Raw genomic sequence first — 24,429 nt, 5'->3', positions numbered from 1 at the left:
AGGCCCGTGTGAAATTGGATGGAATGGCCATCCTCTCCTGAAGGGGCTGGGCAGGTTCATTTAAGAAAAGAATAAGGTCATCTGCGTATAAGGCAACTTTCTCGTGTATGGAACCCACTTGTATGCCCCTTACCCTGTCCGCTTGCCTGAGGGCCGAGGCAAGTGGCTCCATCACCAGAGCAAAGAGAGCTGGTGACAGAGGGCAACCTTGCCTTGTACCTCTTCCAACACGAAAGGGTGCTGATAAAGCACCATTAAGTTTTATGCACTTTAGAGTCCATAACTAGATTCGCCGGGAGTTTGCTGTTTTTGTCCCCAGACTCAAAGATCCTCCCTGTCAGTGAATTTAGATCTAAATGTGTGGCTGAGGCAAGGTGTAGAGACAATGCTCTTCTTGCCTCAGCTACCTGGCTGAAGTGATCCAAAGTCGGGGAGCCAGAAAATGCCTCCGCGGCCTTAGTCTCTCCCTCCTTCATGTAACTGGACCTGATAGCACATCTTAGAACGAACCGCTTTGATAGCCAAAATGTATTCTGCCCTGGTTTTGGCCTTAAAGGCTTCCCAGACTACCTGCGCTGAGGCTGAATCCTCATTGATATCCCAGTATTGTTGTAGTTTAGGAGAGACCTCCTCCCCCACCTTAGGGTCCTGCAACCATTTGGCTGCTAAGCACCAACAGTCTCGACCTCTGGTGTCTGACAACCCCAAAGTGACCTTTAGAGGGGCATGGTTAAGAGAGGCCTGCAGGTAAGTACGAGACCCCCCTCACCGCTGCCAGGGCACAGGTGCTACCAAAGACCAAATCGATCCTGGAGCCTGATTTGTGAGTAGTGGTGTGAAAGGAGTAAGCCCTAGAGGTTTGATGCTTCCATCTCCAGATCTCTGTGTAATTAAAGGCTTGTGCCCATTGAAGCAATTCTGGTGAATACACCCTATTTGGATTGGACGAGTCAAGAGACAGATCCAACGTAGAATTAAAGTCTCCAGCTATGTATCCCGGGGGGGGATGCAAAAAAAAAAAAAAATGGTTCTGAGCATGATGAGTATTGACAGAATACGTGATATAAAAGCATCATTCAGTGGATATAGAGTGTACAAAAAAGAAGAAGTAAAACAGTAACCTATGAACTCCCTACTGACCATAAGGTACCCTTAAAAAAAACACGAACTATGGCCAGTTTAATACCCAAAACCTGTTGAACTCCCTACTGACCAGCAACCCCAACAACCATGCCAGTCAGTTTAAAACCCTTAACAGATAGATCTTCAGACTTCTTTGAAGAGTTCCACAATGCGGCAATTCAGTGCCACTGACGTCTCTTCTACAGGCCGAAAAACTGAGGGGGGTTAGATACTTCAGTGAGTTGTGTCCAACAAGGTAGCTCCGGAGTAGAAGGATCTAGAAGAAAACATACATCTAGTCTAGGACCAGGAGGAACTCCAGCATTCGATGGCTCTAGTGAGAGAGGGACCATAATCAGTGGTAAGTCATACACCTCAGCCTCAGGAAATAGAACTGTAGCCCATCTGAAACGGCGGGTATGGCTAGCGTGAGAGACTTAAAAGTCAGCCTACAGCAAAGTAGGTGGTGAGACCAGAGGGCTAGACAACAAAAGACTGATGACTGAATAAACAACCCCTTAATGCGTGTATCCGGAGGGAGAATAGCATCTTTAAGGCAACTTTCTTAAAGCAACTTGTAGTGAGGAACAGCTTACCATGCCTACCGCAGGGTGTCCAGCCAGTTATCTGCATCGGCCGGGGAGTCGAAGAACTTGACCGAGCCATTGTGAGGGACCCGGAGACGGCTGGGATACAACATGCTGAATTTAATGTCCTTTTCGCGTAGGCGCCTACGGACCTCATTAAAAAGACTTCCTCTTACACTGCAGCTCAGCCAAGAAATCCAGGAACAGTAAGACCGATGAATTGCCGTATGGAAATGAGGGGTGTTTGCGGGCTTCAGAAAGGATCCTGTCGCGGTCCCTGAAGTTAAGGAAGCGGACCAAGAAGGGTCGGGGGTTCGCACCAGGGATAGTGCTTCTTCTGGGTACACGGTGGGCGCGCTCAATGACATAGGTCGGGGAGAGTCCTGAAGAACTCTTCCGCGAACGCTTCCGGGTGATCGCCCTCCTCTCCCCCCGGGGGACCCAGGACTCAGACATTGTTGCGTCTTGCCCTGTTTTCTGCGTCATCGGATTTGGCGACTAGCAGGTGTACCGTGCGTTGCAAGTCCGCTATGGTGTTAGTGTGAGTAGCCGTAAGGTCTTCAGTTGCAGAAATTCTGGATTCCGATTCAGTCAGCCTACCTCTGATCTTATCTAGGTCATTTCTAATGAGATTACATTCTTCTGCAAGGCGATCGATTCTCACCAGCATGGAGGTTTTGCTCTGTTCAATGGCGGCCAGGATCACTGCAGTGCTATCCTGGGAGGAGGGGGCAGGGAGGGCCACACTTGGAGAAGTCTCAGACTAGTTCAGCCAGCAGAGCTTGCAACCTCCCTATGAGAGAAGGATCTGGCCTAGCAGCCGTGACAGGGGGCGGGCGGCTTGGTGTGGATGAATTTTTGGCCCGGTTCTTAGGGCCCATTAATCTGAGGGCAAGGGTCTGGTAGGATATAGTTACATAGTTACATAGTTACATAGTTAGTAAGGTTGAATAAAGACACCAGTCCATCCAGTTCAACCTGAGTGAGTGTGTGTCTACAACCCTGACCCTTGTCCCTAACCCTGTACATCGCACACTCACATCAGTCCCTACCCTCAATCCAAGGTCCCCATTCATATACTAGAGCCAATTTTGGACAGAAGCCAATTAACCTACCAGCATGTCTTTGGAGTGTGGGAGGAAACCGGAGTACCCGGAGGAAACCCACGCAGGCACAGGGAGAACATGCAAACTCCAGGCAGGTAGTGTCGTGGTTGGGATTCGAACCAGCGACCCTTTTTACTGCTAGGCGAGAGTGCTAACCACTGCACCACTGTGGAGCAGGTGGAGCAGGTGGAGCAGGTGGATGGATAGCCAACAGCTTGTGACGATGATCTGGCAGGGGGGGGCACACAGCACACACAGCAGTCAGTCAGTCAGTCTGAGGGTGTTAGTGGACACCACTGGGGTACTCACCAGGGCAGCAGATCAGCATAGGCTCAGGCCTCCGTATCGCAGGTGCAGGCCGCCCACTCCAGTACCCCCTCAAGCCAGCCAAGTCCAGGGATTAGAACAGTAGATGCTTTTGAGCAGTTAGAGCAGCTACAGATGAATAGAGGGCCTGCCCAGCACTCCCTTTGAGGCCTAGATGACAGGGGCTGACCCATCGCCCCCAGATGCAGCAGAGTAAACCAGCTCTCTCCAGGGGATGCCACCAGCAGGGATGGAGAAGTAGAGAGAGTGCTGCCACAGTAGATCAGGTAGGATGTGAGAAGCACTGTAGGCCTCAAGATGGTGGTGGGCCTCGAGTATATGGAGCCAGCCTCGGCCGGATTACTGCAGGAGAGCCAGCCGGCCGGCCAGGCACAGAAATAATGACTGGATCTGAAGCAGGGAATGCCAGGGATTAGGTAGGGCAGATGTATAGGTTCAACAGGCTGTTCAGCAGCAAGGATGGCAAAGGATTAAAGTAGAATGATCAGAGCCGCAAGTATATGGAGTCCACTTTGGCCGGATTACTGCAGCAGGGCCGGCTTGCTGGGCACAGAAAAAATGACTGAATCTGAAGCAGGGGATGCCAGGGATTAGGTTGGGCAGATGTACAGGCTCGCTGGGCTGTTCAGCAGCAAGGATGGCGAAGGATTAGAGTAGGATGATTGGAGCTCCTTGCAAATGCTTCCTTCTTGGCTTACATCTGGTCACCCCCCACCCCGATCCTCCTTTAACCAGGTTAGGGGCTCAAGGTATAAAGATATTAGCCTACTTAGAAGATCTACTCTTGTAGCCCGCTTAAAACCAAAGTTTGGTCACCACAGTCAGCTACCTGGAATACCTAGGTTGGATTCTCAACCTAGAAAAATCCTCCTTAAAACGATCAAGGAGATTGCAGTACTTGGGGCTGATCATAGATACAGCTCAGAAGAGGGTGTTTTTGCCCCAGGAAAGGATCAGTTCCATAAGGGAACTGATTCAGTGGATCAAAACAAAAAAGAATCCTTCTATTCGACTTTGCATGAAATTGTTGGGAAAGATGGCTTCTTCGAGGCCGTTTCTTATGCGCAGTTTCATTAAAGACTGCTGCAAAACATTATCCTGTCAACTTGGAACAAAAAGGTCCAAGTTCTGGACTTCCCAATGCGTTTATCCCCCAAAGTGCATCAGAGCCTCAATTGATGGTTGATATCCAAGAATCTTCAAAAAGGAAAATCCTTTCTACTAGTTACCTGGAAGGTGGTAACAATAGAGGTTTGCCAAGATCGTAAAAATGGCGGTAGGGGACCCTTGGACCCTACCGCTATGGCCAGACCTTCTCTCGCAAGGTCCGGTATTCCATCCTATCTTACAAACGCTAAATTTAGCGGTTTGGCTATTGAGACCCACATTCTAAAAGATTGTGAGCTATTAGCTTCAGTAGTTTCTACTTGGTTAATACTAGGAAGCCGGCCTCCAGAGTCATATACTATAGAATCTGGAAGGCATATGTCTCCTGGTGTGAATCCAGGGGTTGGCACCCCAGGAAAAATGTCATAGGTAGGATCCTTGAATTCATACAGATAGGATTAGAAATGAAGCTGGCCTTGAGTACTATCAAGGCCAGATGTCGGCTTTATCTGTGTTTTTTTTTTTTTCAACGACCACTTGCTTCACACTCTCTGGTTCATAACTTTATTCAGGGGGTAACTCGGATTAATCCTCCAGTCAGGTTACCCCTGAACCCCTGGGACTTAAATTTAGTCCTGTCGGCTTTACAGAAGCAGCCTTTTGAGCCAATACATGATATTCTCTTGGTCCTCTTGACGAGGAAAAATAATTTTCTTGGTTGCCATATCTTCTGCAGGAAGAGTATCAGCATTGCCTGCTCTTTCTTGTAAAGAGCCATTTTGGTTTATTCATAAGGATGAGGTTGTATTGCGGCCTCATCCTGAATTCCTACCGAAGGTAGTATCAGTTTTTAATTTAAACCAGGATATTGTTCTGCCTTCATTTTTTCTAGAACCTCGTTCTGTGGAAGAAAGATCACTGCATTCTCTTGATCAAAGTCTATTAAAAGTGTCCACTCAGATTCATAAATCAGATGTTTTGTTTGTGTTGCCAGACGGTCCTAAAAGGAGGACAGGCAGCATCGAAATCTACTATTTATAAATGGATTCGTCAAGTGATTGTTTGTATTAAAGCACACTTCTCCAGGGCTGTTAGTGCTTCTTGGGCAGTGCATCACCAAGCCTTCATGGCTCAGATCTGCAAGGCCACAACTTGGTCTTCAGTCCATACATTTACCAGATTCTATCAAGTAGATGTAAAAGATCATGAGGATATCGCCTTTGGGCGCAGTGTACTGCAGGCTGCAGTATGAGTCCTCTAGTCTCTTGGTGCCCTACTTTTTATTGTGTCTCCCTCCCTTCAGTTGGCATTGCTATGGGACATCCCACATAGTAACTACTATCCCGTGATGTATGATAAGAAAATAGGATTTTTATAACAGCTTACTTGTAAAATCCTTTTCTTTGAAGTACATCACGGGACACAGAGGTCCCTCCCTTCACGTGTATTGCTTTGCTACAAAACTGAGGTACTTGCACCAGTGGGAGGGGTCGTATAGGGAGTGCACTTTTTAATTTAGGGCGTGCCAGTGTCCATCACCTGAAGGCGGCCTTTAACCCACGTAGTAACTACTATGGCTCTGTGTCCCGTGATGTACTTCAAAGAAAAGGATTTTAAAGGTAAGCTGTTATAAAAATCCTATTATTTATATACTATTTTATAATAAAAATGTCATACTTACCTGCTCTGTGTAGTGGTTTTGCACAGAGAGACCCTAAACCCCCTCTTCTGGTGTTCCCCACCAGCCATCTTGGCTCCCCTTCTCCAAGTGCCCCCATAGTAAGCTTCTTGCTATGGGGGCAATCGTGCAGGCTCTATAGGCACACACAGCACGCCCCCCCACCCCACCCCCGCTCCATCCTCATGCCCTTTGACTGACAGCAGCAGGAGCCAATGGCTCCCACTACTGCTGAGTTTCCTGTAGAAGGGGGAAAAGCTGCTGCAGATGGACACAGCACTGGACGGAGATCGGGCTCACCTAAGTGTTTAGGGGGGGGCTGGCGGGAGCAACATTTGAAAGTTTTTTTACCTTAATGCAGAGAATGGATTAAAGTAAAAAACCTTTTTTCTTTTATACTCCCTATAACCTTTTGGGTGAAGTTCCGCTCTCCCCCCCCCCCCCTTCTGCCACACTTGGATTATATTTTTGTGTGTGTGTGTGTGTGTGTGTGTGGGTGGGTGGGTGGTACCTAGTTTTGACAGTTACCTGCTCCTGCTTGGATCACCTAGGACGTCACAGGTCCCAGGCTTTGGGACCATTCACACAGCGCTGCATGGCTCCTGCATGTGCAGTAGGCAGCCGGCTGTGAAGCCGCAAACAATCACAGTCGGCTGCCCACATTTAAGATGCCGGCATTAGGAACCCGAAGACCTGTGAAGAGTTGGTCCAAGTGAGGAGGCACTGGATCCTTGGACAGGTAAGTGTCTGTTTATTGAAAGTCAGTAGATACAGTTTTTGTAGCTGCTGACTTTTAATTTTGCCACATCTGCCTGAAGCTCCTCCTTAACCACTTGCTTTGTGGGCACTTAAACTCCCCTCCTGCCCAGGCCAATTTTGTCACACTTTGAATGACAATTGCGTGGTCATGCAACACTGTACCCAAATTACATTTTTATAATTTTCTTCACACAAATAGAGCTTTCTTTTGGTGGTAATAAATCACTGCTGGGTTTTTTTATTTTTTGCTAAAAAAATGAAAAAAGACCAAAAAAAAAGTTTTATAGTTTGTTATAAAATTTTGAAAACAGGTAATTTTTCTTCTTCATTGATGTGCGCTGATGAGGCGGCACTGATAGGTGGCACTGGTGGGCACTGATATGCACCTGTATGTGTCACTAATGGGCAGGTGGCACTGCATAGCAGCAGTGCCTCTCCCTGTTCGGCACCGATGTCCCTCTGTCAGAATCTGGGGATTAAAGCAGATTAACTATCTTCTGTTTAAATCACTTGATCAGCTGTCATTGGCTGACAGCTAATCATGTGGTAAGAGGCCAGGATCAGCCCCTTACTCCGATCTGTGATCAGCCAAGTCTCATTGACTCTGATCACAGAGCGCACCTCATGCACGAGAGGCAGCTCATGCATGCAAAATGGTACTTTTTTTGGCTCAGTAGATTTCAATGGAGAAGCTGAAGAATAGCATGTAGTGCATTTTTACCACGATTTGCATTTTGCGTGTTTAAATCTGCCCAACAACAAATACCCCCCCATTAAAAAAACACCCAAATTGCGGTAAAAAAACCCGCAGAAACGCTCAAAAGCAACATGCATTGATGTGATTCGAGCCTAAAACTCTGATAGGAAGAAACTACAAGAGCCCTCAACAGCGCCTTGGTGTAGTCCACTGAGAACTACAATCCAACAGCCACAAAGGCTGTCGGTACTTGTAGTTTTCAGGACCACAGAACACTGTGAATGAATGACATGGCCAGGTGGGCGAAGCCATTTTATTTAGATTGCGACAGCGACCGGGAAGAGAAGATGGGGGATCAGGTGGTGCAGAGGCTGGTGCATCTGTAATATGTTACACCCTGAATATGGTGATCTTGATCTTTAAAGTGGAGGTCCACCCTAAAAAAAAAAAAAAAAAAAAAAATTGCTTTAAAATGCTCCTAAAAATGTGGGAAAATTTTTTTTTTTCACTTACCAGAAATGGCTGTTGCTAGGCAGATCGTCTAATCTGCCACTTCCTACACCGCAGTGATCTTTAAACTTCTCCTACTCGCGTTGTCTTCTGGGGAAAGTGGCGCGGTGTGTCCCAGAATACAGGCCGCCATTCACAAAGCGTTGTGCGACTCGTGCATGCGCAGTAGGAAACGGGCAGTGAAGCAGCAAGGCTCCACTGCCTGTTTCCCTTACTTTGAATGGCGGCGCCGAGACCCGATTGATGGACGAATCGGCCTCGGGCGGCCGACATCGCGGGCACCCTGGACAGGTAAGTGTGCTTCTTAAAAGTCAGCAGCTACAGTGTTTGTAGCTGCTGACTTTTAAGTTTTTATTTTGTTTTTGTTTTTTTGACCAGACCTCCTCTTTAAGTAAATGTGTTATGATTTATAATGAATACATAACAATGTGTTCAGCTTTATTAGTACATCATCTTCCCTTTTATAGCATCTAATAAAATGTACATCAGTCATATTTGTATTTAGTTTTCTTGAAGTAAATGCTGGTGTAATAAATCTCAGGGCAAAACACAAGATTCTTTGATAAGCAATGTGTACCACAGTTTACATTTGCTGTTTGTAACAGGGTGAGCTGTTTGGTGGAAGTAAGTAAGCAATGTGTATGTATAGACCTTTTTATCAAATACAATTTTTGCTGCAGTGTCCTTGCACAAAATTACATGTCTGTCAGTGGAGACAAGAAAGCTGCAGAAGTATGGACTCTGGTTAACTAAAGGAAGTGATTTGGTCAGAAGTAGGCCCGTTATTATCCTGTGGATGACTCCCGACTATGTGCCCATCGTAGAGAGACAAATGGAACTGTCTGCTAAAAACCAAGCCTGTGAGTACTTTGATTTAGCTTTTCTATTTTCACTTCTAGTTCAAACCTACTGTGTTATATGACTGTATTATATTTCAACATTCAAGTTTATGTATAGCCAAAACTTTTTGTTTTTTGATTCAGTTTTTGAAGGGTTAGAAACGGTTAGGTTTTTATTGTTGTCTATGTCCCAGCTCGGTAGATGCACTTATTTATTTGTCCTGGTCATATTGGGGTTTATTTACTAAAGCTGGAAAGTGCAAAATCAGATTCACTTCTGCAAAGAAACCAATCGGCTTCAAGGTTTTATTGCCAAAGCTTAAAGTGATACTAAAGTCTCTTTTTTTCCATTAAAAATAAAAAACATGTTATGTTATATTTACCTGTTCTGTGTAGTGGTTTTGCACTTCTCTTCTCGGGTTCCTCTTCGGTGCGCCTGGCCCCTCCCTCCTTTTAAGTGCCCCCACAGCATGCTGCTTGCTATGGGGGGACCCCGCCCTTCCTTTCTCTCCTCATTGATTAACAGCAGCTGGCGCCAATGTCTAAGCCAATAAGGAGGGGGGAGTCCTTGGCAGCCGAGACACTCCTGCAACATTGCTGTATCTAGATGGGGCTCAGGTAAGTATTAGGTGGGCTGCTGCACACAGAAAGCTTTTTATCTTAATTTATAGAATGCATTAAGATTAAAAAATCCCTTTACAACCACTTTAGTTGAACAAGCCGAGGTTAGAAGCGACTTGGCTACCAAGCACAGATGCACCAGATTCTAAATGCACCAGTTTTAGTAAATCTCCCCCATTGTCTCCGAGATAAAAAGTGAGGGGAAATCCAAAATTGTAGAGCTGTCACTAGAACAAAAAGTGAGGGGAAATCTTCCAGATTTGGAAGCCTATTTCAGTGACAACTGTCTTAAGAGGTGATTTCCCCTCATTGTAAAGATATCTTTTTACTCATTGTCCAAGAGGTAGTGGTAGAGGAGCTCTGAACACAGATTGTCACAGGTTATCATGTGTACAAATTAATTATTAGAGCCTGATTGACCTGTGTTCGGCAGCTCACCACAAAGACAAGGTTCCTCCAGGAGAGGACATTCGCTAGAAATAGCGCCGGTAAATGCCTGAAAACTGCCTCCCATTGATTGCTATGGGTGCTTCACACCCGGGCGATGCGCTTGTGGGACATTCGGAAAATTCCTACAAGCAGCATCTTTGGGGTGGTTTGGGAGCGCTGTATACAGCGCTCCAAAATGCCCCTGCTCATTGGAATGAATGGGCAGCGCTTCGGAAGTGCCGCAACATGGGAGTTTAACCCATTTTTTTTAGGGTTAAAAGCACCCTGCTAGCGGCTGAAAAGCGCCACTTTAGCACTAACGAGACCGCGGCCCCAGTGTGAAAGGGGTCTAAGTATAGACTTCTGGGAAAATCAGTGACCCAATCGCACAAGCAGGAAATTATGTTTCTGGGAAATGGTCAGTACACATTCTGTGTACAGAACTACTCCAGGTAGCCATATTGCATTGCATTTTCAGAAAATTACAGAGACTGCAGATTGAAAAGGAAAGGTAATTTTTTTTTTTTTTTTTTTTCCTTTATTTGCTATTTTTTTTCCCCCCACGAAAGTGGAGTTAGTTACCCTTTAAAGCAGATCTATTACAGATAAGGTGAAGGTCTTCTGTAATTTTAAAAACTTCCAAGAACTAAAGTGAGGATTATAAATTGCAATATTGGACAAATTATGCTAATGTATGGTCAACTAAAATAATTAACATATTGGGTTTATTTTTCTCTAATTAAACCTTATCTACTATATTTTCCTTTTCCTGGTAGCTAAATCAAATGAATTTATTTTTCTGGAGTTAGAGGAACCTTTTACAAGCAAAGAGCAGTCTCTGATGAGCGAAATTATGGTGGAAGCCAGCAAACATGGTTCACCCTCTCTCGCTGAAGTGTTTAGCTGGGAGGAAATGTACTCCATGCTTGAGTCCTTACCTTCTGAAGAGTGTTCCTTCAAGTTAAATTGTTATTCTGTTGGATCTCAACCACCTGAGGTAGGCTTCTAATAAATTGAATATATTCTTGAGATTGAACCCAGATTTATGGGGGAAAAAAAAAAAAAGTACACACACACACACACACACACACACACACACACGAGAGAGATGCACCGGTGACGATATTAGGCATTTGAGCGAGTATCGGTACTCACCCAAATGCTGCCGATACTGAAAACGATACTTTGCAGTGCGATTTGCGTCAATTCAACATGAATGGGCTCAAATCGCACGGCAGAGAATTGAATGCGATTTGAACTGGAATGCAGTGTCCGAATCACATGTGATTTCCCCCACTGCTTGTGTGTGTAAAGGGATTAAAGCACCTTCTAGTGGGCAGTTTAAAAGTTTTTATCATTGTTTAAACTGGCGCCAACTGCCTCTCTTCATGCTGCCTCTACCAACCCAGTGGACAAACCTTTCTGGTCAGTATGATCCCCATCCACCATCACCTCAGGTCATCCTGCAACCCCCCAAACCACCTCATCTCCCGCTTCTATTCTGTCATCCACTGCCCCGTTCTCAGCCGGCCGAGATGCCTCTACCAATCTCCGCCAGCTGTCACATCTTCTCATCCATCTCCCGCAAGCAGTTAACACACACGCACCACAGCTTCCCCGTATCCTTCTCTCCCCCCCAGCTCCCCTCCCCTTCTGCCCTGTACTTTCGTACATCCATACAGCAGGCAGGTTTGTCAGACCCTTTTTTTTTTTTACTCCACATAGCGGCAATGTCCACCGCATTCCTCCCACTGTCCACTGAGGTGGGGAAAGAAAAAAAAAAAAAAATCGCATGCAATTCCGACAGGAATCGTACTACATTCCAGTTCAAATTGTATGCAATTTTTTTGCAGTGCGATTTGTGCCAATTTTTTTTGTATTGACGCAAATCACACCGCAAAGTATCGGTACTCGGTATCGGCGAGCACTTGACTGAAAGTATCGGTACTCGCTGAGAAAAAAAAATGGTATCAGTGCAACCCTAGTTATATATAGTCATGAAAAAACCGGTTGCGCTAAGTGTTAAATATTTTCACTGTGACTTCAACAGTGATAGCTGTACTCACCATATATCCACGTAAATATAAATTGCCAATATAAATTAAAAAAAAAATTGTGTTGCGCTATCTAATAGAGTGCTAGTGCTTACTAATTTTACACAGCAAAGAATTTACAAATGATTGAACACTTATAACACTAAAGCAAATAAACTTACCACCTGCATGTGCAAAATAAATAGCAATATAAAAGTCCAAGGAAAAACTCCTCATGAAGAAAAGTGCTCAGTTTTTGTTACAGGGAGAACTTATTTTCATTGTTTTAAATGGCTACAGATTCATTTAAAAAAAAAAAAAAAAAATTGAGTAATACTGCCCTCCCTTCCCAAAAAAAAGAAAGAAGTCAACAACCTACTATATTGACTTGCCAACCGCCTAACTGAGAAAATATGCCATTAGTTTGATGTTTAATACCGGAGTTATGGCTGCAGCTAGATACCATAACCCCTTTATTAATTTTTCCCTCAGGCGCCGGTCTTTCTGATAAAAGTGGTCCGAGCTAAGCATTCGCCATTGGATTACTTTTAGAAGCGGTGGGAGGGGTCGTCCCTTTCCAGTGGTTCTTGGGCTTATCTGGCTGATCGTGAAGCCTGAGAACCGATCCAGCACTGGCGAAGGCTGGGCACAGAGATGAGCGAAGGAAAGATGACCTTATGGACTGGAGCTATGTTGTGACATCCAAGGCCTTGTTTTGCTGTATTAAAAAAAAAAAAAAAAAGGCAGAGGAGAGATTTGTGGTCTTTTGGAGGGCCTGTCATGCTGTATTGTTATCGCAAGGGATGTTTACATTTCTTGCAATATCAATAAAAGTGGTAAAAAAACGTTTAAGGGACAGTGTTTTATTAATGTTTTTAATTTTTATAGTGCAGTGGTGAAGGCATACATACGTCACGCCCACATATGTAAACTGTGTTCGCACCGCACCTGTGAGGAATCGCCACAAAGCTCAGAGCGAGAACCATAATTCTAGCACTAGACCTTCTCTGTAACTCTAAACGAGTAAACTAGAAATTTTTAAAATGTCGCCATTGGAGATTTTTAAGTACCGTAGTTTGGCGCCATTCCACCAGGGCACGCAATTTTAAAGCATGACATGTTAGGTATCGGTTTTCTTGGCGTAACATCTTTCATTTTTCTTTATCGTACATCACGGGACACAAAGTCATAGTATTAACTATATGGGTAATATAGGCACCTTCAGGTGATGGACACTGGCACACCCAATACAGGAAGTTGCCTTCCTATATAACCCCTCCTCCTACCTGGAGTACCTCAGTTTTTTCGCCAGTGTCTAAGGTGTTGGTCACGAGTGAAGTTGTGCTCTGAAAAGCTCCGCTGGAGGGATCCTTACTGGATTTAAATAGCCTCCACAGACCGGATCTATCCAAAGTGCCACTGAGGCCAAAGTGGATGGTACCTGGGCCTTGTATAGGAAGAACCAGGTTCGCCCTGTAATGCCTCTCCTTGCAGGGCTGGAACCAGGGCTTTGGTCATGCTCACATTACCTAAAGTTTTTCCTGGCGGGGTGCTATACAGGTCCAAGGGAGTGGAACCCCGATAAAAAAGGGACCCGGTCCTTGAAGGTTTGCTAATGCAGCCCGCCGTGATGGGTGTAGTTTGGATCTGTCTGTCAGCAGTATCCTGCGGCAAGGATAAGGTAAGGGAAGAAGCCTAAGAACTGTAAAAAGTCCACCTATGGTTTTTCTTCCTTGAGGAAAAAATGTTGTCATGCCTTAAAACCTCCACTAGAGGAAGTAAAATGCATACCTTAGTTTGTGTTTCTCTCTCCAGCTCAGTATCACAGTATGTGTCCGTGCAGGGGGTGTGGCGGCTCCCCCGTTGCTCTGTTTGTTTTTCTACAAACGGTTCCATTAGCCCCTGCTTCTCCTCCCCTCTTGCTGGATCTGCCGACTGGCAGACCTGTATGCTGCCCGCGAGAAGTGTCCGAGTTTCAAAACAGGAGGGGGGGTGGGTGATGCACGGAGGGGGTGGGGCCTAGGCGCGGTGCTGTATGCGGGACGTAGCGTCCACAAGGACACACTGCGCAGGTGCACATAGAAGCTGGGTACATCACGGGACACAGAGCCATAGTAGTTACTATGTGGGTTATAGTCCACCTTCAGGTGATGGACACTGGCACACCCTAAGACAGGAAGTCCACTCCCTATATAACCCCTCCCACTACTGGGAGTACCTCAGTTTTTTCGCCAGTGTCTAAGGTGTTGGTCTCGAGTAAAGATGTGCTGTGCTGAGCTCCACTGGAGCAATCCTTGCTGGGGCCAGCTATGCAGCTGGATCCATTCAAAGTGTCTTTTCAGGCCGAATTGAATGGTACCGGGCCTTGTGGTGGAAGAAATGAGGTTTTGCCTGTAACGCTTCTCTTTTTAGAGAGCTGGACCCCGGGATCCAGAGCTTTGGTTTTTTCAACCATAAAGTTTTTTCTGGCGGGGGGTTTTACAGGTCCAGGAGTGTGGGTTCCCCGAGGGTCCCTGGTTCTTCAAGGTTTTGTAACGGAGCCCACCGTGAGAGGTGAAGATTGGGTCTGTTGGTTTTTACCACAGAACCCCTTGTGGTGGGAAAGGTAAGTGGAGGTTTCTACGGAATTTTTTTTCATGCCTAAGAGTCACCACTGGGGGCTGTATAGAGCACGTCCCTTGTCATGCTTTCCTCAAAGAGCACACTGTCACAGAAGTAGCAGGCTTCCCTCCGGTGAGAAGCTCAGACCTCCGGTAAGATTGGGGATGATTTTCTTCCACGAAACACCCCCCCACCTGCAAGGGGGAAGCCAACAACAATCGGCGATGCCGTTCCATTTTTTCACCTCCCCTGCACGGCGGCTTGTTACGGGTCTCCTCCTCACCATTGCACACACACACACACACCCGATCCCGTCGGATCGGAGGCCCATACTTGCGCTGGAAAACCCTCTTTTGAAAAAAGGGGGGCCCACGATGTGGTGGAAGGGGCGGGGCTTAGCGCGGCGTTGGCCTCCAACGTGCAGCGCGGGAGTATGTTTAAAAGATCCATTTTTTGCTGGCTGCAGATGTCGGTGGGACACAATAACAAAAAGGGGCATATAAGAGGTTGGCGACACAGGCATTCCCTGACATATTTACTAAAAGCATCAGGCTGAGCGTTAATAGCAGCGGCAGTGGCTGGACTATTGCTCAAGCAGTGGATGCGTTTTCTTTTGATAGTACCTCTGCTTTTGTGCATTGGGCTAAGGTCAGAAGGGGGGGTTGAAACACCCCCAAAAAAAAGGCTAAGGGTCTCCCTCAAGCTCTGGAAAGCCTACTCATCTCTACAATGGCATCCTCCCCTGAGAGGGGGTGGCTGGTCAGAGTGAACATCGGGGCCAAGAAATGTTTGCAACTGTTTTCAACACTGCAGCCCCTGTCTATGCTACTAAAAAGGTCTTTTTTCCTCAGCCATGATAGGATTGAAAAAAAAAAAGTCAGCGGCTTTAATCGCATCCCAGTGTAGGACAAAATGCGACAGGTTCTCTTCCATTACCCAGGACCCTCAAACTGAGGAACTGGGGGCAGGAGAAGATGAATTGCCTCAGGGGACCGTGGTGAGGCTGATGACTCCTCTTCTGAGGTGTTAAATTCGGGGGGGGGGGGGGGGGGGGGATCAGCTTCACAAGCTGTAAGATTAATGGTGCAATTTCTTGCTGAATGGTCCCCTCCACATTTATGTACCCTTAACTGAGTGTTTCGGTTCGCTAAAGCCTCCTCAAGCTGTGCATGCCTTTCCTGTCCATTTATTGCTGGAAAAGCTTTTTGTATCCGAGTGGATTGTCCAGATAAGCATTTTTTCCCTCCTAAAAAGTTTTTTTCACACATTATCTTATAGAGGAAAAAAATTCACCAAAAGTGGGGTTACCAGCAATTAACGCTGCTATATCTTCTGTGGATAAAAGTTTGACTTGTCCGGCAGACAATGCTCAAATGCTTAGGGATCCAACGGATAAAAAGTTGGAATTCCTAGTAACCCCCCCAACAAAAAATTTTTTTCTCTGGCAGATTGAGTGTCTCAGCCTACGCTGACAGTAATTGGTTAATTGTTGAGAGAAAAGTTTAAACAGGTGCTCAAGGTTATCCTGTTCAGCAGGCCCAGCATCCGGCAAGGATCTGCTACTAGCAGCTTTATGTTTGCAATAGTTGCTATGTGAGATTCTATCCTTCAGGCCTTGCGCCCTTCGCTAAGCGCCATGCAAGAAGCTCCTGGCTAGTCTTCCCTTTTGCGGTGAAACGGCTGTTTGGGGATGATTTGGGTAATACACCCAAAGACGTTCTAGTGAAAAGTACCCCTTTGCCATTTAAGAAAAGGAGTAAACATATATTTTATTTTTACAAGCTCCTTCTCCTGTTTCAGGTGCATCAGCCTCCAGGCAGTCACGGCGGGCTCCACTGTCAAGTTCAAAAGGTAGTCCTCAGGGTCAACCCGAGGGACAAAAGAGGTCTTGGGGGAGGAAACCTACATAATACTACAGGCTCCTTATGAGGCGGCGCCCCCACTCGCTTGAGTAGGGGGAATAATGCAGTTCTCAGGGATCTGGCAGGAAGAGTGTCAAGATAGATGGGGGACTTCCTCAATAGCTCCAGGGTACAAACTGGAGTTCCAAGAGTTCCCGTCTCCTCATTTTCTCAGATCAAACGTTCCTAAGGATCCAGAGAAAAAAGTACCCCTTATCAAGCATTGGATCATCCTCTTATCAATCCTCTTATCAAGCATTGGATCATCTGATCATAGATACACCCAGAAAAGGGTATTCTTGCCCCAGGCAAGATCAGCACCACAAAGGAACTGATTCAGGTGGTCAAAGCAAGATGAATTCTTCTATTCAGCTTTGCATAAGGTTGTTGGGAAAGATGGTGGCTTCATTCGAGGCCGTTCATTATGGTCAGTTTCATTCGAGACTGCTGCAAAACAGTATCCTATCGGCTTGGAACAAAAGGGTTCAAGTTCTAGATTTCCCAATGTGTCTGGCTCCAAATTAGCGCCGGAGCCTCAGTTTATGGTTAATAACCAAAAATCTGCAAAGGGGAAAATCCTTCCTTCAATTACCTGGGAAGTGGTAACAACATATGCCAACCTTTTTTTGGGTTGGGGAGCAGTCCTGGAAGAGGCAACTGTCCAAGAGATTTGACCCAGGTCAGAAATGGCCTTGCCTATTAACATTCTAGAAATTCAGGCAAAGCACTTGGTCCTGAGGGCCCAGTTTATGTAATTGTCCTGCCAGGATTCAATCCGACAATGCCACAGCAGTGGCCTATATCAATCTCCAAGGGGGCACAAGAAGTTGTGCGGCCCAGAGAGAGGTGAATCATATCCTGTCTTGGGCAGAAAACAATGTGCTTTGCCTATCGGCAATCTTCTTTCTAGGAATAGAAAATTGGCAGGTGGACTACTTGAGTCACCAGCAGTTGTTCCCGGAAGAATGGTTCCTTCACCCTGATAATATGTCAAAGATGGGGGATCCCAGACGTAGATCTGTTTGCGTCCAGGTTCAACAAAGAAATCAACAACTTTGTTTCAAGAACAAAAGGATGCCTTGCTATTTCTGTGGAAACCGTTCTCAATGATTTATGCATTCCCTCCTATTCTCCTGGTGTGAATCCAGGGGTTGTTACCCCAGGAAGTATGTCATAGGTAGAATCCTTGACTTTCTACAGATGGGATTAGAAATAAAGCTGGTCTTGAGTACTAATCAAGGGCCAGGTTTCGGCCTTATCAGTATTATTTCAGCAACCACTTGCTTCACACTCTTTGGTTCGTAGCTTTATTCAGGGGGTAACGCGGCTTAATCCTCCAGTTATGTCACCCCTGAACCCTTGGGACTTGAATTTAGTCCTGTCGGTATTACAGAAACAGCCTTTTGAGCCGATACGACATATTCCCTTGGTCCTTTTGACACAGAAACTAGTTTTTCTGGTCTTGTAAAGAGCCATATAATTATTCACAAGGATAAGGTTGTATTGTGTCCTCATCCTAATTTTCTACTGAAGGTAGTGTCAGGTTTTCATTTAACATCCCTGATGGTATTCCCGAGCGTGGCTCAGGGTTTAATTTCAGCACCAATAGCGGTAACCCCGAGCCACACTTGGGATTACATTGCAGGATCCTGGTGTGATATACTTACCTTGTCCCCAGGATCCTACGATGTCCCCCCCGCGGTGTCTGCGGGCTCTGTCCTCCTCCTGAAGCCTCTCTGTGCCAGGCTCCATTCCCTGCGAGCGTCGCCTGGCGGCAAATTTAATAAAAAAAAAAAATGTAAAAATCATAACACATACAGTACTGTAATCTTACAGATTACAATACTGTATGAAATCATTTCACATCCCTTTTTGTCCCCAGTGCTTTGTCCAATGCCCTGCATGCAGTTTTATATTATATATACTGTTCTTTTGTTCTTTCTGCCTGGAAACTTGAGATTGTCCATAGCAACCAAAAAGTGTCCCTTTACGTCAAAAGTGGCTTTATAGACCAGCTAGAAAACAGTGATAGTAAATTAGAACACTTGCAGAATTGAGCGATAGTGAATCGTGGGAAAATGTATTTTATTATTATTATATTATTATTTTTAATTATTTATATTTATTATATTATAATTTATGATTTTATGTTTCAAACTTCATCATACCCGGGATATCTACTAGACTCTTGGTGGAGAGATAAGTGTGTTATTGCTAAGAATTACAGGCCTACACTATAAAACGCTAAATTTCTATGCAAAATAATGGTACCGCTTTGAGACGCAAAAATCTGAAATCATACCACCAGGGAGGTTAAACCAGGATATTGTTCTACCTTCTTTTTTCCCAGAACCCCGTTCTGCGGAAGAAAGTCACTACCTTCTCTTGATGTGGTGAGAGCAGTCAAAATCTATTTGAATGAGACCGCTCAAAACGGATGTTCTGATCGTGTTGCCTGAAGGTCCTAAAAGAGGACAGGCAGCATCGTAATATACTATTTCTAAATGGATTTGACAAGTGATTGTTCAAGCTTATGATTTAAAGAGGAAAGTTCCACCTTTTCATATTAAAGCGCACTCCACCAGGGCTGTTAGTACTTCCTGGGCAGTGCATCACCAAGCCTCCATGGCTCAAATCTGCCAAGCCGCACCTTGGTCTTCAGTCCATACATTTACCAGATTCGATCAAGGAGATGTAAAAGGTCATGAGGCTATCGCCTTTGGGCGCAGTGTACTGCAGGCAGCAGTATAAGTCCTCTGGTCTCAAGGTGCCATACTTTGTTGTGTCTCCCTCCCTTCAGTTGGCATTGCTATGGGACATCCCACTTAGTAACTACTATGGCTCGGTGTCCCGTGATGTACGATAAGAAAATAGGATTTTTAAAACCGCTTACCTGTAAAATCCTTTTCTTTGAAGTACATCACGGGACACGGAGGTCCCTCCCTTCTTTCTGGCATACACGTGTATTGCTTTGCTACAAAAACTGAGATACTCCCAGTAGTGGGAGGGGTTATATAGGGAGTGGACTTCCTGTCTTAGGGTGTGCCAGTGTCCATCACCTGAAGGTGGCCTATAACCCACATAGTAACTATGGCTCTGTGTCCCGTGATGTACCGTACTTCAAAGTAAAGGATTTTACAGGTAAGCCATTTATAAAACCCCTTTTTTTCTTTGGCAGGTGCAGTTACTCTGCCGGCAGTCGCTGCAATAGGCATCTGTCAATCCTTTGAAGGACCAGTGTAAACAGGCCCTTAAGGAGAGGTTCCTGTACAACAGGCTCAGGATTTGGCCGAGCTGCCAAGAGCATTATGTTTTGCCATTGATGCCATTAAGGATTCTATTCTTCAGGCGTCTTGCCTTGCGTTTGTGCTAGTGCACATGCTTAGGATCCTGTGGTTGAAAAATTGGTCTGCCTATGCACCATGCAAAAAAGCTGACTGGTTTTCCTTTTCATGGGGATCGGCTTTTTGGGGATGATTTGGATAAATACATCCAAAGGATTTCAAGTGGGAAAAGTACTCTTTTGCATGATCACCCCCTGGCTCAGGGGGTGATCATGCAAATTCCCACAGAAGAGTGAGGTTTGGGGTTCTATTCAAACCTCTTCACAGTACCGAAACCAAATGGAGATGTCAGACCCATTCTAGATCTCAAAGATCTGAACCAATTCCTGAAGATCCGCTCCTTTCGCATGGAATCAATCAGGTCGGTGCATTCTATCCTACAAGGAAGGGAACTTCTGGCATCTATCAACATCAGGGATGCATATCTGCATGTTCCTATTTTTCCCACGCACCAAAGGTTTCTGCGATTTGAGGTAGAACAGCATCGTTTTCAGTTTGTAGCCTTGCCCTTCGGGCTGGCTACACCACCCCGGGTATTTACAAAGGTTCTGGCTCCACCTCTAGCCAGGCTAAGGGCGCAGAGCATAACAATCCTGGCATACTTGGACGATCTATTACTAATAGACCAGTCAGTGGCCCGCTTGGAGCAAAATGTGCGCATTACAACCAAATGACCTTGAGAATCTAGGTTGGATTCTCAACCTAGAGAAGTCTTCCTTAAAACCACTAAAAAAGGCTGGAGTACTTGGGTCTGATCATAGACACAGCCCAGAAAAAGGTGTTCTTACTGCAGGTAAAAATCAATGCCATAAGAGAGATGGTACAGATGGTCACGTTGAAAAGAGATCCCTCCAGTCGCCTTTGCACGAGGTTGTTAGGAAAGATGGTGGCTTCATTCGAAGCGGTTCCCTTTGCCCAGCTCCATTCGAGACTGTTGCAAAACAGTATCCTGTCTGTTTGGAACAAAACGGTTCAAGCTCTTTGCCAATGCGGATATCTCCAAGGGTGTCCCAGGGCCTCAGTTGGTGGTTGGTAACCCAGAATCTGCTAAACGGGAAATCCTTCAGACCAGTTATCTGGAAACTGGTAACGACAGATGCCAGCCTTTCAAGTTGGGGAGCAGTACTAGAAAAGACAACTGTCCAGGGGCAGTGGTCAAGAAACTAAAGAACCTAGCCCATCAACATCCTAGAGATTCAGGCAGCACGTCTGGCTCTGAAGGCCTGGACATTCAGGTTATGGGGTTGTCCTGTCAGGATCCAATCCGACAATGCCACAGCTGTGGCCTATATCATTCACCAAGGGGACACCAAGAGTCTCGCAGCACAGAGGAAGGTGATCCATATTCTAACTTGGGCAGAAAGAAATGTTCCATGCCTATCGGCAGTTTTCATTCCGGGAGTAGAGAATAGGCAGGCGGCCTACTTGAGTCGCCAGCAGTGATTCCCGGGGGAATGGTCCCTTTACACCGACGTTTTTCTGGCTTATTGCCAAAGATGGGGGGACTCTGGACGTAGATCTTCTGGCGTCCAAGTTCAACATGAAGTTGGTCAACTTTGTGTCCAGGACAAGGGATTCACTCGCATGCGGAACAGATGCGTTGGGGACCCCGTAAGATCAGTTCTCACTGATTTATGCATTTCCCCCTATTCAGTTGCTGCCACGACTTCTTTGCAGGATCAAGCTGGAAAGAAAGCCAGTAATTCTTGTAGCCCCAGCATGGCCCAGAAGGTCCTGGTATGCAGAAATCATAAAGATGGTGGTGGGGGATCCATGGTCCCTTCCACTTTGTCCAGACCTACTCTCACAGGGGCCGATATTCCATCCTACCTTACAAACTCTAAATTTAACGGCTTGGCTATTGAAACCCACATTCCAAAGAAACGTGGGCTATCCGGGTCAGTTGTCTCTACCTTGATTAATGCAAGGAAGCCAGCTTCTAGAATCATATATTATAGAGTCTGGAGGGCTTATGTTTCCTGGTGTGAATCCAAGGGTTGGCACCCTCAGAAGTATAGTATAGGCAGAATTCTGGCCTTTCTACAATTAGGGGTAGAGATGACCTTGGGTACTATTAAAGGCCAAGTCTCGGCTTTATCGGTCTTATTTCAAAGACCGCTTGCTTCGCATTCTTTGGTCCGGGTTTTATGCAAGGGGTAATGTGGCTTAATCCGCCAGTTAGGTCACCTTTGAACCCTTGGGACTTGAATTTAGTTTTGTCGGTGTTGCAAAAACAGCCCTTTGAACCGATACAGCATACTCCCTTGGTCCTTCTGACAAGCAAGTTAGTGTTCTTGGTTGCTATAATCCTCAGCCAGGAGGGTTTCGGAATTGGCTGCCCTTTCTTGTAAAGAGCCATATTTGATTATTCACGAGGACAGGGTCGTGTTGCTGCCTCGTCCAAGTTTTCTGCCTAAAGTGGTCTCAGGTTTTCACCTGAACCAAGATATTGTCCTACCATCTTTTTTACCAAAACCATGTTCTAGGGAAGAGAAGTCACTACATTGCCTTGATGTGGTGAGAGCCCTCAAGGTCTATTTATAGACGACTGCTCAGATCCGGAAGACTGATGTCTTATTTGTGCTGCCAGAGGGTCCTAGGGAAGGACAGGCAGCGTTGAAATCCACTATTTCTAAGTGGATTCGGCAAGTTACAATTCAGGCCTATGGTTTAAAAGGTAAGAGTCCACCTTTTCAAGTCAAAGCGCACTCTACCAGAGCGGTTAGTGTTTCTTGGGAAGTGCATCACCAGGCCTCCATGGCTCAAATCTGTAAGGCCGCAACTTTGTCTTCAGTACATACATTCACCAGATTCTATCAGGTGGATGTAAAAAGGCATGAGGATGTCGCCTTTGGGTGCAGTGTGCTGCAGGCAGCAGTATAGGTCCTCAAGTCTGGGCGCCCTGCGGGTTGTGTCTCCCTCCCCTCAAATAGCATTGCTATGGGACGTCCCAAATAGTTAATACTATGGCTCGGTGTCCCGTAATGTACGATATAGAAAATAGGATTTTTATAACAGCTTACCTGTAAAATCCTTTTCTTGGAGTACATCAGGGGACACAGAGGTCCCTCCCCTCTTTTTGGGATTTGTGTATATTGCTTTGCTACAAAACCTGAAGTACTCCTGGTAGGAGGAGGGGTTATATAGGGAGGCAACTTCCTGTATTGGGTGTGCCAGTGTCCATCACCTGAAAAGGTACCTATATTACCCATATAGTTAATACTATGGCTCTGTGCCCCGTGATGCACTCCAAGAAAAGGATTTTACAGGCAAGCTGTTATAAAAAAAGCCTATTTTTACACACACAAAAAAAAAAAAAAATTGGGGTATATATTGTATAAATTCATTAACCACTTCAATACCGGGCCAATTCTGACACTTTGCTCCTACATGTAAAAATCATCATTTTTTTGCTAGAAAATTACATAGAACCCCCAAACATTATATATGTTTTTTTAGCAAAGACCCTAGAGAATACAATGGCGGTTGTTGCAACTTTTTATCTCACACAGTATTTGCGCAGGAATTTTTCGAACGCGTTTTTTTGGGGAAAAAAACTGTTTTGTGTTTAAAAAAAAAAACAAAACAGTAAAGTTAGCCCAATGTTTTTGCATTTTGTGAAAGATGAAGTTACGCCGAGTAAATAGATACCTAACATGTCACGCTTCAAAATTGCACACGCTCGTGGAATGGCGCCAATGTTCGGTACTTAAAAATCCCCATAGGCGACGCTTGAAATTTTTTTTACTGGTTACATGTTTTGAGTTAGAGGAGGTCTAGGGCCAAAATTATTGCTCTCGCTCCAACGTTCGCGGCGATACCTCACATGTATGGTTTGAACACCATTTTCATATGTGGGCGGGACTTACGTATGCGTTCGCTTCTGCGTGCGAGAACACGGGGACAGCGGCGCTTTAAAATTTTATTTTTAATTTTTTTTTATTGTTAATGATATTTTTTTTTTTTTTTATTTTGACACTTTTTTGAAAAAAAAAAAATTGATCACTTTTATTCCTATTACAAGGCATGTAAACATGCCTTGTAATAGCAATATGACATGTCAGGTGCTCTTAATAGTGAGATATGGGGTCAATAAGACCCCATATCTCACCACTAGGCTGGGAAGCCTGAAATAAAAAAAAAATAAATAAAACGATCACCGCTTCCCAGCTGAAGCGGCGCCGTTTTTTTGAATGGAGAGGCCGGGCGTGACGTCATAACATCGCGCCCAACCTCCGACGATCATAGAGACTCCGGGGACCATCTGGTCCGCCGAAAATCTCTATGATCTACATCCGGCGCATCCACTCTCCGCTTCACCGATCGTAACGGTGAGTCGGAGCAAGCACCGGAGGGAGGGGGGCGTCCCCTCTCGCCTCCCATAGGAACGGTCAAGCGGCGGAACGGCCGCTATGATCATTCCTATGGTGTAGAGATTCGCCGGCTGAAACCGGCAATATCTGAATGATGTCTGTAACTACAGGCATCATTCAGATATACCTGCTCAAAGCCAAGGACGTCATATGACGTCCGTGGGCTGGAAGTGGTTAAAGTGTAAATTGCATTTGAAAAACCACTGCACAAAAACCATGTGACATAAAAAATTGCAACAACTGCCATTTTATTCTCTGGGGCCTCTGCAAAAAAATATGTATAATTTTTGGGGGTTCTAAGTAATTTTCCAGAAAAAAAATACAGATTTTTACCTGTAAATGAAAAATGTCAGAAAACAGCCTGGTCAACAAGTGGGATATCTAAAACCACAATC

At 45.4% G+C, this 24,429-nt stretch overlaps 1 protein-coding gene across 3 annotated transcripts in view; it reads left to right on the top strand.

Moving 5' to 3' along the window:
- SENP7 (SUMO specific peptidase 7) overlaps window positions 1-24,429 on the top strand; it is a 122,530-nt gene that overhangs the window by 55,279 nt on the left and 42,822 nt on the right. For all 3 annotated transcript variants that reach the window (XM_073614936.1, XM_073614937.1, XM_073614938.1), the window contains 2 exons: window positions 8,574-8,753; window positions 10,559-10,779. In XM_073614936.1, coding sequence (XP_073471037.1) covers window positions 8,574-8,753; window positions 10,559-10,779 — 401 coding nt within the window. The remainder of the gene's footprint in view (window positions 1-8,573; window positions 8,754-10,558; window positions 10,780-24,429) is intronic.

Source organism: Aquarana catesbeiana, linkage group LG02 (assembly GCF_042186555.1).
Source record: "Aquarana catesbeiana isolate 2022-GZ linkage group LG02, ASM4218655v1, whole genome shotgun sequence".
NCBI classification, from domain to species: domain Eukaryota; kingdom Metazoa; phylum Chordata; class Amphibia; order Anura; family Ranidae; genus Aquarana; species Aquarana catesbeiana.
Note: the sequence above shows the minus strand (reverse complement) of the source record. Positions and strands in the feature narration are given on the sequence as shown.